A 14,864-nucleotide genomic window follows, 5' to 3' on the forward strand; every position below is an offset into this window, starting at 1 on the left:
AATAATGCAGTGGACCCCAGACTCCCTGCCCCTTCCCCAGCATCCTATGACATCCCTCAGATATCTCAACACCCTCCACTTTCACCTCTGGACATCCCCAATATCCCTCCCCCCCCTCCCCAAATTTCTCTGGTGGCCATCAGAGGGCTACCAGGGAAACTCTAGGGGAGGGCAGTCTAAGATGCATTAGGCCACCAGGGACTTTTTGTGGGATGGGAGTAGGGGATGGGGAGTCATTTTTGAAAGATCTCTCTTCCTGTCCCTAAGCTACACTACACGTGCACTGAAACGGAGAGTACCACAGTGACTGTGTTCTGTGGGTTTTTTTTTTTTCCTGATTGAGTACATTTGTTAAGTAAAAAAATCACAGACCATCCTTTCAAAACTGAGGAGTGATTGAAGTGGCTAGTGATGGCTAAAAACCACTCATCTCCAGCTACATACCCTTGAGATGTTGGTAATTTTAAGGAAAAGGAGAAAAAAGAGTGCTGAGTCCAGGCAGTGGTGTACCAAGGGGGTGGGTGGTCCACCCCGGGTGCAGTTCCTAGGTCTGGTCCCTTCCTCATGCTGTAGCCTGCAATCTTCAAGCCACCGGCAGCATCTATCATTTGAACACAGTGCATTCGGTGGCATGGAAGTTTTCCCTCTGCAGCGTCCTGCCTCTGAGGGGACAGGAAGTTGAAGCAGAGGGAAAGCTGCTGGGGCCACTGAAGGCAGCATGTTCAGCTGACTGATACTGCTAGCGGCCTGAAGATTGCAAGCAGCATCCTGGAGAAAAGAAGAGTGAGAGAGAGAGAGAGGTACCCATCCCACGGGGAGAGAGGGGGGAGAAATGTCGCACCTGATTGCGTGGAGGGAGAGATAAAGGAGAAATCGACCAAATTGGGAGGAAGGAATGAAGAAGGAAGACCAGGGAAGGGAGAGAAAAGAGAGATGCCAGACACTGGGGAGGTGGGTGGGAAGGAAGAGAAGGGAAGCACAGGGAAGGAGAGCGATACCAAATCACAGGATGAGGGGAGAGAGATGAAACAGAAGGAGACAGAGATGCCAGACCATAGAGTGGAGTGGGTTGAGAGGGAAAGAAAGAAGGAAAGCAGAGGTGAGAGATGCCAAAGCATGGGGGGGAGGGGGGAGGGGATGAAGAAGGGAGGGAGAAATGGAAGGGAAAGAGAAAGAAATGCCAGACCATCAGGTGGCACAGTGGCATATCAAGAGCAGACACTGCATGGAAGGGGTAGAGAGAGAAAGAGCAGATGCTGCATTGAAAAGAGAGAGGGGGGAGGGCAGATGTTACTACTTATATTGTGATAAAATTACTTTGATGGGCATGAATGACATTTTGTGTTTTTTTAAAAAATCATTTTCATTAAGGAGTCAACAAGAGAAACAAGCAGGTTACATGGATGAAATGGTCAAACAGAGGCATCAACGAAAAAGAATACAATGTCCAGCAACAATAGCACTTACTACACCAATAAGACACCGGTCTGTCCAAGAGCAAGAACCGTAGGAACACCTTCCACATGGCCAAATAAGCCAGCACCTCAGGGTTGGAGGAGCGTTTATGATAGCAAAGCTCAAAACGTGCCAGCTCGATCATCTGATGGATCCAGCAATCCAAGGGAATAGGCCCTCCTTGAGTCCAATATTATAAGATCAGTCGTTTAACCGTCAACAAAGTTAGATAAATAAATTGCCTCTGAGGGACAGTGAGACCTTGCTCTTTCAACAGGGTCTGGTCGCCAAGAAGCAGTGTTTTGTAGTCCCACTCTAAGGTGCGCAGCTTCACCTGGTTTTGCAGCGCAAAGGGGGAATTCCATAGGGAGAGTTCAGGGCACTCCAAGAAGGAATGCATCAGTGTCCCAGGAGCCCCTCTGCATTTTGTACCCCGCTCTTTAGTGATGTAAGCCCTGTGAAGAATTGTAAATTGGGTCTCCTGCCAACACGCAGATTTCACAAATGCAAACAAGGTTTGAAAAAGCTCCAGAAACGTTTCATGGGTGTACTGTGTAGCAAGATCCCGGTTCCATCTATCGCGTAATGTGGTCAAACGCCCCTGGGAAGCAGAGGAACGAACCATCTGATACCAGACCGAGAGAGAACTCATGGAGGCCGGTACACAAAGTAAATACGCATCGAGGAGTCTGCATGTCCACCCCTCGCCATACTACAAACAAAGACTCTGATAGTAATGGCGGGCTTGTAAATATGCAAAGAATTGATTTTTGGGAATATCCCACTTGTCCCGAAATTGGGTAAATGAAGCAAAAGCACCCCTGTCCCATCCAGCATATCAGAAAGAGTCAAGGCCCTCTTAGAAGCCCAAGCAGCAAATGGGGAACAGCCTAGTCCCGGAAGGAAACTGGGATTACCCTGGAGTTGCAAAAAGGGAGAAGCCCGTGGGGATCGAGCCTGCGCCCGATGCCACCACCGCCAAGCCTGGCAAGAAGGACGCAAAAACTGCAATTTGGAAGGCAATGCTCCCCCTACACCTCTGGGTGCATGCACAAGATTTAAAAAGGTAAAGGGTGCACACCAACCCGCCATCCACCCCAACGGGGAAAATTGAGCAACCCCCATCACCCCCTCGTGAGTAAAACGCATAAGAGCCGCCACATTGTACGCACAAACATCAGGGAGTCCCAGGCCCCCCTCCTGCTTAGAAAGCATCAGCTTCACATAAGCAATACGTGCCGCCCGGTGACGCCAGAGAAACGTGGAGAAAAGAGAGTGAAGTTTCCCGATATCCCGCTGTAACACCCAGAAGGGTACCGTTTGTAAGAGGTATAACAATTTAGGCAATAAGATAATTTTAATCAACGCCGCCCTCCCCAACAGGGACAGTGGGAGATCCCACCAAGCAGAACAGAGGGCTTGAATTTTGTCAATAGCAGCCAAAACATTACACTTATACATAACCCTGGGTTCTGTGTGCAGATAAATACCAAGATACCGCATCGGTCTGCGGACTGAAGGGATCTGCAGCTCAGCGTGCCAGGGCTCCCAGCCAAGTCTCGTCAGAGGTAACAATTCCGACTTCTCACAGTTCACTTTAAGACCTGAAAGGGTACCAAACTCGGACACCAAACGCAGCGCCACCAGTAAGTGAAGGGGGGCCTGGTCCAAACAGAGCAGGATATCATCCGAAAACAATGTAATGCGACACTCCGTCCTCCCTATTCGGATACCATGCAATGCAGAACTAGAGCGGATCTTAAAAGCTAGCGGTTCGATGGCTAAGACAAACAGCAGAGGAGAGAGGGGACATCCCTGACGCGTCCCCCCTGCAAAACAGGAAGGACATCGAAAGGCCTCCATTGATAATGAGGCGTGTTTGCGGCTTCATGTAAAGGCCTTAAGCCGTGAGAAAGGTTCCGTCCAGGCCATACTCCCGCAGCACCCAAAAAAGGTACTGCCAGGATATACTGTCAAAGACCTTTTCCATATTGAGCCCAACAATCGTGGATGTACCCCCTCCACCCCTGTGCTCGTGTAGTGCCGTCAACGTCTTAAGGAAATTCATAGAGGCATAACTCTGGGGAACAAATCCTACTTAGTCATCCCCAATGAGTCGAGGCAGGAACAAATTCAACCGAGCTGCCAAAATAGAGGCCAGCAACTTAACATCTTGGTTTAACAATGAGATCGGGCAATAGGAACCAACTTGCGTGGGGTCCTTCCTAGGTTTCGGGAGCAAGGTGATAAGAGCTAGATTGCTCCGGAGGCCCGAAGTGGTGGTGGAGAGGAAATTGAAATAGTTTCCCAAGGGCTGGGCAAGCAGATCAGGCAAGAGTTTGAAATATTCCGGGCCAAACCCATCGGGACCCGGAGATTTGGTAAGTTTCAACTTCTTGATCCCCAGCCGAATTTCCTCCAAAAATATAGGGGCATTCAGCTGCTCTGCCTGAACCCCGGATAATCTCGGGAGACATGACGTTTTGTTTTAATTAACAATAAGCCTGGTACTGGATTTTGGATTTCGATTTATCACACTTTTCTTGGCAATAACTCAGTGCAAGTTACATTCTGGCACAGTTGGTATTTTGCCATCTCCTGAAAGGCTTATCACGTAATTTAACAGCTTTCACCTCCCACATCTCAACGATTAACAATTAAAAGAAGCTACACCTAAGATACGCCTAAGAATTACATAAAATTAAATTAAAAGGGGGGAAATGTACAATTTAATCACTAGCACATATCTTCCAAAAAAAGGGCATAAGCTAGGCACGCTACCGATTATAACCGTGAAGACTTTCATTATGCTTCTGCCTCTTCTCAGCAGGAACCTGTTGTGTCTTGTGTTTGGCAGTACGTGAGTAATACTTCAGCCACGTTCAGCTGTGGCAGGGAGAGGAGGGGGGCAGGTGCATGCTGTCACTCTGTGCCTGGGCGGCCGTGTCCATGGAAACACGGAGAGAGCTTAGCAAGGGATGAGAGGAGGCGAGCATTAGAGCGGCGAGCAGGCCGGCCGATGGGGCCCAGACCTTAAAGCAGGTAGACACAAGATATCTTTGTGTTGTGTGTATTGGTGAGGGGAAAGGGCCACCGGTGACCGAGGCTCTGGGCCATGTCACTCGGCGTTCAGTCAGAGCTGCTGTTTTGCTTCTGTAATAATAACAAACATAGATGGGGTATCTGGGCAGAGGTAGGTGCCTGCCACAGTTTGCTAAGGATCTGTTCAGGGGCTTTCTCCTCCTCTTTGTGTAGTTTATATATGAGATGGCAATAAATTCTGAGAGCTGGGAGGGAGGCTGAGAGATTGGTGAAGGGAATGGAATGATGCATCAGACACAGTGGTAGAAACCATTATTGTGCAGGAATGGGGACTTGCATACTGCCCTTTTGTCACTTCTAAGCAGTGGTGGGCACTGGAGGATTAAGTGACTTGCCCGGGGTCACAAGGAGCAGCACCAGGATTGTCTCACGACCTCTGGGAGCAGAGGCAGCATTTCAGCCAGCGAGCCACAGCCCTTCCTCGTCCTGCATGGCACTGATAGATGTGAGAGGGGAGGGAGAGGACAAGAGGAAGAGAACACTGGGCAGGGGGAAAGCCCAGATTCTTTTCTCCACAACTGCATATTAGATATTATGTCATACATGCTCTTTGTGACCCTGGGCAAGTCACTTAATCCCCCCATTGCCCCAGGTACATTAGACAGATTGTGAGCCCACTGGGACAGGGAAAAATGCTTGAGTACCTGAATAAAATCATGTAAACCAGTCTGAGCTCCCCTGGGAGAACGGTAAAGAAAATTGAATAAATAAATATAGGGACAGAAATGGTTGATTTTGGGCTGCATTTTCAGCAGTGGTGACCCATGTATTTAAGCACCGGTGCGGATGTTAATATACAAATACTCAGCACCAAAGGTAGGGCCACTGATCACAGGCACCATTATTCACTTAGTTTAGGTCAACTATTTAATAGATATATCAACCAAAGGAGAGGTCAGAGCAGCAGAGTATAACGAGGATAGGTCTGTTATACCTATACAGCACTGGGATGGAGATTGAGAGAAGGGTCTGGAAGGACCACAGCTACTGACGAATGGGGAGTAAGAGGGGAGTCTGGGAAGATCACCGGCGCTGAGGAATGGGGAGTGAGAGGGGAGTCTGGGAGGATCACAGGCGTTGAGGAATGGGGAGTGAGAGGGGAGTCTGGGAGGATCACAGGCGTTGAGGAATGGGGAGTGAGAGGGGAGTCTGGGAGGATTACAGGTGCTGAGGGACGAGGAGGTGAGAAAGGAGTTTGGGAGGATCACAGGCGCTGAGGAATGGGGAGTGAGAGGGGAGTCTGGGAGGATCACAGGCGCTGAGGAATGGGGAGTGAGAGGGGAGTCTGGGAGGATCACAGGCGCTGAGGAATGGGGAGTGAGAGGGGAGTCTGGGAGGATCACAGGCGCTGAGGAATGGGGAGTGAGAGGGGAGTCTGGGAGGATCACAGGCGCTGAGGAATGGGGAGTGAGAGGGGAGTCTGGGAGGATCACAGGTGCTCAGGAATGGGGAGTGAGAGGGGAGTCTGGGAGGATCACATGCTCTGAGGAATGGGGAGTGAGAGGGGGGTCTGGGAGGATCACAGGCACTGAAGAATGGGGAGTGAGAGGGGAGTCTGGGAGGATCACCGGCGCTGACGGACAAGGGGGTGAGAAAGGAGTCTGGGAGGATTACAGGCGCTGAGGGACGAGGGGGTGAGAAAGGAGTCTTGGAGGATCACAGGCTCTGAGGAATGGGGAGTGAGAGGGGAGTCTGGGAGGATCACCGGTGCTGAGGAATGGGGAGTGAGAGGGGGGGTCTGGGAGGATCACAGGCTCTGAGGAATGGGGAGTGAGAGGGGAGTCTGGGAGGATCACCGGCGCTGAGGGTCAAGGGAGTGAGAAAGGAGTCTGAGAGGATCACAGGCTCTGAGGAATGGGGAATGAGAGGGGAGTCTGGGAGGATCACCGGTGCTGAGGAATGGGGAGTGAGACGGGAGTCTGGGAGGATCACAGGCACTGTCCCTATACGCCTTATGATGAAGATTATGCACCATTTTAGTAGCCTTTCTCTGGATCGACTCCATCGTTTTTATATCATCCTCTCCTGGTCCTTCACAATACTGCTGGCAGGGTTTGCTTCACCTCTTCCTCTCCAGTTGAGTCAGGAGGAGAGGTGGCAACACGAGCCAAGTTTCCAAGTTTTATTTTTACCTGTTGTACCACATTTCAGGGAGATATCAATGTGGTTTACAAGATTATTATAATAATTGAGAATGGAAAAGGAAAGAAATTTAAAAAGAAAGACCTATTACTCATGATAAGAAAGAGACAGGGGGAAAAAAGGCATAACTAATGCATATCTATACCCTGCATCCAGAGTCTGTCTTTGAATGAGAAATAATAGAAAAAAAAAAATCAAGCATCATAAGCATCTTTGAAAGGAAATGTTTTGAGATTAGATTTGAATTTATTGAGCCTAAATTGAAGTGGTAATGATTTCCATAATAAGGGACCTGTGACTGAGAAGATTGAGTAGAAAATGAAGTCGTATGTTACATGTCTGAAGGAAAGGATTATAAGAAGGTTGTGTTGTTGAGAACGTAGAGTACATGAAGGTATGTAGGGTGTTAGAAGTTGTTCGAGATAAGGGGTAGAATGATAAATCTGTATTTTGAAAATGATGAGTAGGATTTTAAATGTGATTCAGTGTGTGATGGGGTGCCAGTGAGCAGTCTTAAGTAGAGGAGTGACATCATATTTTTTTGCTTCTACTATACAGGTAAGTTTGATTGATGTGTTTTGTATAATTTCTAGTCAATGTGTTTCTTTGTTAGTAATACCGTTGTATAAAGAGTTGCAGTAGTCTAACTGACTTGTGTTGAGTGGATGTATAAGTATGTTCAGTGTAGATGGACAAAGGAGAGAGCAAATTTTCCTAAGTTTGAAAAAGCATCATTGAATGACAGAGGATATTTGAGATTTAAAGGAGAGTGCGCTATCTAATATTACTCCTAGAAGCTGAAGGGTAGGAAGGATTGGTAAAGGTGTCCCTGAGAGCAGTAATGGGGTGTACAAATTGGGAGGGGGTGAGTGGGAAAATAACTACAATATCTAAAAGTATGTTAAGATACAGACGATTGAGTAAGCAATCGATGAGGTGTCGGTAGTGTTTAAAGGATGACGGAGCTGAATATCATCAGCGTAAATGAAGATGGTGAAACCAACAGATTGAGAAATAGTTAACAATGCAGACGTAAATATGTTAAATAACAATGGGGCAAGCAAAGATTCTTGAAGAACTCTACAGGTTGACCGACTTGAATTGTAACGAATAGGATCTTTCGTTCAAGAAGTAAGCCATGTAAGGCATGTTCCAGATCGCTCTGCTCTTTTCTAAAGCCCAATTCCCATCCAACAGCTCTTTCCCCCCATGTATTTCCCCAGAGCCACTTTTATCATGGTAATTAAGATAATTTTTGCAAATTCCCTGAATCTCCCAACTAGGGGAACCAGAATGAGAAATTAACCCAACTAGGCATGGAATGTTGTGTTGCCCATGTTGACTCTTCCCCTTCTCTCTGCAGGCTTCACCCCTTGTCCTCTTTCCGTCTCCCATCACCCTTGCCTGAGTGGCGTCATGCTGCCAGGCTCAATCCAGATCTCTGGGGAGACACTGTCGAGCACTGAAGTGAAGGATATCTGTGAGGGCCTGAAAGAGAACTCAGTCCGGCTGCTGTCCCTGCGTGGTTGTCACCTCTCCGACCGTGACTTCAGCCAAGTGTGCCGGGGTGTCTGCCAGACCCACTCCCTCATCCAACTCAATCTTAACCTGGGTGTACTGGCCACCATTAACCGAGTCAAGCAGCTGGCCGAGGCCCTGAACAGCAACAGATCTATCCAGTCCTTGTTGTAAGTCCTGATAAGCCAGAGTGTCCAAAAGGGAGGTAAGAGGCAGCCAGCAGCTCCCCTTATGGAACAGCAGGCCCTCAAAGGGGTGAGAGGTGCTCATTTTCCAGGCCATCCAGCACAGGAAATCATTCTGGTCAATGCTTCTCACTAGGTTTTTCTCCCTTCTTCCCACCTCGAATGCTTCTGAATGTCCTTCAAAAGTACTTGAGAAAGTTTGGGACAGGTAGTCCTCTGGAACCAGAGCAGGAAAACACTTTTAGACCTAGCGACAGTAGTTATATTCACTTACTGGCCAATATTCAAAGCAATTTAAGCGGGCAGGAGGCTCCTGGCTACTTAAACCCCTGGGGCTGCTAACCGCTGATATTCAGCTACACCTACCCGGGCAGTGCCACTGAATATCAGCTCTGAGCATCGTAAAAAAAAAAGTGGGCAGGTCAGGGACTGTGCAGAGGGCAGCGTAGGAGAGGAGCCACGGATTAGTGGGTGCCAGCAATATTCAGTGTCAGGACCCACATAACTAATCAGGTCTGTCCTACATTCACCCCACTAAGCTATGTGGGTCTTGCCACGGAATCTAAGCAAGGACCCTAACTATTAAAGGGCTCTATGGAGTCCTGGAATCCCCTTCTGGCCCCTGCAAATGTCCCCCTGCCACCATGCAGAATGAACCAACCTTCCTCCCTCGCCTTCCAACCCCTGGGCCTACCACTTTACCCCCTGGAGGTCCAGCAAGGTCGATGGGGCAGGAGCGAAGCCCACTCACTCCTGTCATTTGCGACTTCTTGAGGAAAATGGATGTTGTGTCCCCTTGCGATAGTTCGGGGAGTGTGTGGTGCAGTGGTTAAAGCTACAGCCTCAGCACCCTGAGGTTGTGGGTTCAAACCCACGCTGCTCCTTGTGACCCTGGACAAGTCACTTAATCCCCACCCCCTATTGCCCCAGGTACATTAGATAGATTTTGAGCCCACCGGGACAGACAGGGAAAAATGCTTGAGTACCTGAATAAATTCATGTAAACCGTTCTGAGTTCCCCTGGGAGAATGGTATAGAAAATTAAATAAATAAATAAATAGTACTGTAAACTGCCATGAGAGGTCACAGCGTTTAAAAAAAACACTGACCACTGCTAGCTGAATATCAAATTTCAGGTACTGTTTTGAGGATTTGGGGGGGGGGGGGGGTACTATTTCACTGGAGGCCTTTTCTCTAGTTTTTTTGGTAACTGAATTACCTGATTGGTTGTGCTAAGATTTAATGTGCAGTGGGTGCTTTTCTTTGCATTAACCATGTCTATAGCCGATTTTGGTTTCTTTACCCATATCCTGTGGAACTAAGTGTTGTGTATCGTTATCTCTCAGCCTCCATGGAAGTCCTCTGTCAGATGCAGGCCTGGCCCTCTTGAACCCCGCCCTCTCCACGCACCCTTCCCTGGTATCACTAGATCTTGGCGACTGCACATTGGGAGATGAAGGAATTAACCTTATCTGTGGGCTCCTCCCACCTGACGGAGCCAAATCAGGTAAGTGGTAGGGTTTTGTGGAGGGGTATGTACACTGGGACTAGGTGAATAGGCTGGGGGAGAGAGGGCACTGGGACTAGATGAGTGTGGGTATTTAATCTGTTCTCTCTTTCCACCAGCCCCCTCTGATGTAAAATCGGGTAACCTATACATACCCATATAAAATACAGTGGTACCTCGGAATCTGAACACCCCAGAACTTGAACAAGTTGGAATCTGAACAACAACAAAAAAAAATGTAAATTTTGTCCCAGAATCTGAACGTGCGGGAATTTCAAGCGTTGCTCAGCCCAAAGCTTCCCCTTCTGATGCAGCTTCCTGTTTCCGGCTGGCTTGCAGTTGCCATTGCCAATCTTGCTGCCTCTGCCAGTGGGGGGACCCGATCTTGCTGTCTCTGAGTTTGTGGGACCAAGGAACGGATTAATCCAGTTTCTATTATTTTCAGTGGGAAAAATTGTCTTGGAACTCGAACGTTTTGGAACTCGAACGGGGTCCTGGAACGGATTAAGTTTGGATTCCAAGGTACCAGGAGAGGCTAGAGAGGCAGGAGAGAGTAGCCAGAGCGCCGGCGAGTGAAGGAAATCACTTTGTATGCTCCGACCGCCTCTTCCTGTACTAAAGTCGGGCCTCACCAATCAGGAGCTGCTTTGACACGCAGCATACAGCAAGTGATTTCCTTCACTCGCCAGTGCTCCGGCTGCTCTCTCCCGCTGTCCTCTCCAGTCTCCCCCACGAAAAACCGTATTTGCAGTTTTTCAAGATTCGCGGGGGTTCCTGGAACGGAACCCCCATGAATATCGGGGGGAGTACTGTACAGTACATTGTGGCAGGGACGATTGGCTGAGCAGGTGGACACTCACCAGGAACCCTACCACAAAGAAAAAGGTTTTGGTGGCCTATGATTCATCAGTGGCTCCCATGCCCACTATTGCACTCAGACAATGATCTTAGCGGTTATGTTCCAAAAATTCACACAGAACACTTTGTCAGTCCAAAGAAAAACAAGCTTGGTTTATTTCAGCTTCAAAATCAAACTTCAATCTTTGTCAGATGGTCAATAAAGGATATTCAGGTAAAACAAGGCACAGAAATAGAAACATAGAAATAGACGGCAGATAAGGGCCCACAGCCCATCTAGTCTGCCCACCTTAATGTCCCTCCCCTACCTTTGCCCTGTGAATAGATCCCATGTGCCGATCCCATTTGGCCTTAAAATCAGGCACGCTGCTGGCCTCAATCACCTGTAGTGGAAGACTATTCCAGCGATCAACCACTCTTTCAGTGAAAAAGAATTTCCTGGTGTCACCTCGTAGTTTCCCGCCCCTGATTTTCAACGGGTGCCCTCTTGTTGTCGTGGGACCCTTGAAAAAGAAGATATCTTCCTCCGCCTCGATGCGGCCCGTAAGATACTTGAACGTCTCGATCATGTCCCCCCTCTCTCTGCGCTCCTCGAGCGAGTATAGCTGTAATTTGTCAAGCCGTTTTTCGTATGGTAGATCCTTGAGTCCCGAGACCATCCGGGTGGCCATTCTTTGCACCGACTCCAGTCTCAGCACATCCTTGCGATAATGCGGCCTCCAGAATTGCACACAGTATTCAAGGCAAAACATACAAACACCCCCCCCCCCCCCAAATGAATCTTCTTATGAAGGATTTTCCTAGGTTCTGGTTAGAACCATGCCCAACACTGTACAGCACAAACTAGTGTCTCATATTCAGAATTAGCGAGTCCAAAACTTTGGTCTATAGAACAGGTTCCGTCTGCAGTCCATTCGGGCAAACAAAACAGTATGAAACATAATCCTAAAAACTTCTAAGCAGGTTTGCCTTTCCTAAAGTCTAGTTCAATCAGCCCTCCCCTGGGCTTGCACATTCAAAAGAACCCCCCCCCCCCATACACACACACAAGCGTGTCCTGGCTATAACTGTTAATTGGCAGCAATTTCTTGGGCAAACGTTTGTCCTCTTATCAACAACGCAGTCTTTGTAAAGGTTGCCTTACTTTTAACCCCTTGGCAAACAACAAAGTAAAAGAAACCCTTTTCTTTCCCCACGGCAGCTGGGACAGCTGGGGCAGCTGCTCAACACTTTAAATGCCGATTCTGATCCGCCTGGAATGTGGTTACAATTCCATGCTCGCATCTCCCTCGGTCTCTGGAGAAACGGTGCCCTCCCATGGCATTTCCAAGTCTGGGCAACTTTCCTCTGCTGGCATATTCCCCTCCAGGCTCACGTGCACCATCTCATAGTCACCGGTTTGGGGCTGGCATGTCTCCGGCTGTTTCCTGCTCCTCCCCCCTTCACCTGCCAAGCTACCGGAGATAAAGGGCCCTGAATCACCTTAGCAGACTCAAGGAATGTCTTAAAGGTCAAGTCATTCTGTAACTTACCACTGCTACTACTATTAATTATTTCTATAGCGCTAAGGGGAGCGGTTAATCTGCTGGCTGGGTTGGAGGGCAGAGGGGAGTACAGGACAATCAAGCCATTGTGACATCACTAATGAGGTTGGCTCTTATTGGTGGAATGAGGCGTTATGACATCACAAGCTCAGCTCTGCTTCCCAAAGACTGAAACTCTTCACATTCCTACTTTTACTATGAATTATTTCTATAGCGCTACCAGACGCACGCAGCACTGTACAGAGACACAAAGAAGACAGTCCCTGCTCCAAAGAGCTTACAATCTAAACAGCCAAGACAAACAAAGAGGATGTCATGGATACAGTTAAGGGAAGAGTTAATCTGCTGGCTGGGTTGGAGGGCAGAGGGGAGTACAGGACAATCAAGCCATTGTGACATCACTAATGAGGTTGGCTCTTATTGGTGGAATGAGGCGTTATGACATCACAAGCTCAGCTCTGCTTCCCAAAGGCTGAAACTCTTCACATTACTACTACTATGAATTATTTCTATAGCACTACCAGACGTACACAGCGCTGTACAGACTCACAAAGAGGACAGTCCCTGCTCCAAAGAGCTTACAATCTAAACAGCCAAGACAGACAAACAGGATGCCATGGATACAGCTAAGGGGAAGAGCGACAAAAATGATAAAGGGCATGGAAAACCTCTCGTATGCTGAGAGGCTGGAGAAGTTGGGGCTCTTTTCCCCGGAAAAGAAGAGACTTAGAGGGAATATGATAGAAACTTATAAGATCATGAAGGGTATAGTGAAGGTAGAGAGAGACAGATTCTTCAGACTGGCGGGGGCAACAAGAACTAGAGGACACTCAAAAAAATTGAAGGGAGATAGGTTTAGAACAAATGCTAGGAAGTTCTTCTTTACCCAGAGGGTGGTGGACACCTGGAATGTGCTTCCAGAGGGGGTGGTTGAGCAGAGTACGGTTTTGGGTTTCAAAAAGGGATTGGACGAATTCCTGAGGGGTAAGGGAATCCAGGGGTACAATTAGAGGGTTACTATACAAGACAAAATGCTCTTGAGTAATAGATCACTACAGGTCATTGACCTGGGGGGCCGCCGCGGGAGCGGACTGCTGGGCATGATGGACCTATGGTCTGACTCGGCAGAGGCCATGCTTATGTGCTTATGTGCTTATGTGTTAATCAGCGGGCTGGGTTGGAGGGCAGAGGAATAGGGTTAAAGCTCTATCAAAAAAGTGGGTTTTCAGTCTGCTTTTAAACAAGGGAAGGGGCTTGGGTTCTATACTTAGGTTTCTTAAAGCTCTGGGCCATGTCACTCGGCCCTGAGGCTTTCTTTTCTGGGGAGGGTTAACAGATGTCCAGATTTCCACGGACACGTTTTCCTTTTTGAGGACACGTCCAGGGGTCCAGAAGGCTTTTCAAAACCCGGAACTTTGTCCGGGTTTTCAAAAGCTTCCTCGAAATCGCGTCGGGCAGGAGGGCATTCGCGCAGGCCATGCGATAGCATCACACGCAAGCGTGCGTGCGCGTGACATCACTGTATCACAACCGCACATGTGCGGATGCCCTGCCGCCCAAGAGCAGGCAGCGGGGGTGGGGTGGTCTTGGCGGGGCTAGGGCGGGACGGGGGTGTAATGGGGTGGGGATGGGTGGAGCTGGGCGGGTCTAGGGGGCTGGATTTTACTAAAGTAAAATCTGGTAACCCTAGTTTTAGGCAAAGATCTATGCCCAGAGCAGGGTGTAGATCAGTGGTCTCAAACTCTTTACAGGGCCCCATTTTGGATGTGTAGGTACTTGGAGGGCCTCAGAAAAAAAATAGTCAATGTCTTATTAAAGAGTTTGACACCACTGAGTTAAGGGGAACGGTTAATCTGCTGGCTGGATTGGAGGGCAGAGGGGAGAACAGGACAATCAAGCCATTGTGACATCACTGATGAGGCTGGCTCTTATTGGTGGAATGAGGCATTATGACATCACAAGCTCAGCTCTGCTTCCCAAAGACAAAAAGGATGTCATGGATACAGTTAATCCAGTGGTCTCCAACTCAAACCCTTTGCAGGGTCACATTTTGGATTTGTCGGTACTTGGAGGGCCTCAGAAAAAAATAGTTAATGTTTTATTAAAGAAATGACAATTTTGCATGAGGTAAAAACTCTTTATAGCTTTTAAATCTTTCCTTTTGGCTAAGTTTTAATAATAATGTTGTCATTTATAGCTAAAGAGACTGTTTTATTTTACTTTTGTGATTATGATAAACATACCGAGGGCCTTAAAATAGTACCTGGCGGGCCGCATGTGGCCCCCGGGCCACAAGTTTGAGACCACTGGTGTATGGGGTAGCTGGGTATCTGGCACAGGGTTTCTGTTCCACTGCGCAGGGTCTCTGCTACCAAATCCATATTTAGTATCGTGTACTGTGTTCATTCTACTCCTATTTCAATTCACGCTTAGTGCTTGTATCGTGATCGATGTTCATTTTGGAAGTACTAACTTCCTGATAAATCTGGTTATCTGTGCTATGATTTTCTTATCCCCCTGTCCCTACTGTGTTTATCCTATAGATGATCCTAG

At 48.2% G+C, this 14,864-nt stretch overlaps 1 protein-coding gene across 3 annotated transcripts in view; it reads left to right on the forward strand.

Annotated features, from left to right (window-relative positions):
• Positions 1-4,208: 4,208 nt before the first annotated feature.
• LRRC73 (leucine rich repeat containing 73) overlaps positions 4,209-14,864 on the forward strand; it is a 38,540-nt gene continuing 27,884 nt past the window's right edge. For 2 of the 3 annotated variants that reach the window (XM_033939059.1, XM_033939058.1), the window contains exons 1-3: positions 4,209-4,311; positions 8,063-8,387; positions 9,749-9,909. In XM_033939059.1, coding sequence (XP_033794950.1) covers positions 4,263-4,311; positions 8,063-8,387; positions 9,749-9,909 — 535 coding nt within the window. In that variant the 5' untranslated portion in view covers positions 4,209-4,262. Of the gene's footprint in view, positions 4,312-4,391; positions 4,498-8,062; positions 8,388-9,748; positions 9,910-14,864 lie in introns of those variants that run through there. The other variant, XM_033939061.1, reaches the window with a different exon arrangement.

This window comes from Geotrypetes seraphini, chromosome 3 (genome assembly GCF_902459505.1).
Source record: "Geotrypetes seraphini chromosome 3, aGeoSer1.1, whole genome shotgun sequence".
NCBI lineage: Eukaryota > Metazoa > Chordata > Amphibia > Gymnophiona > Dermophiidae > Geotrypetes > Geotrypetes seraphini.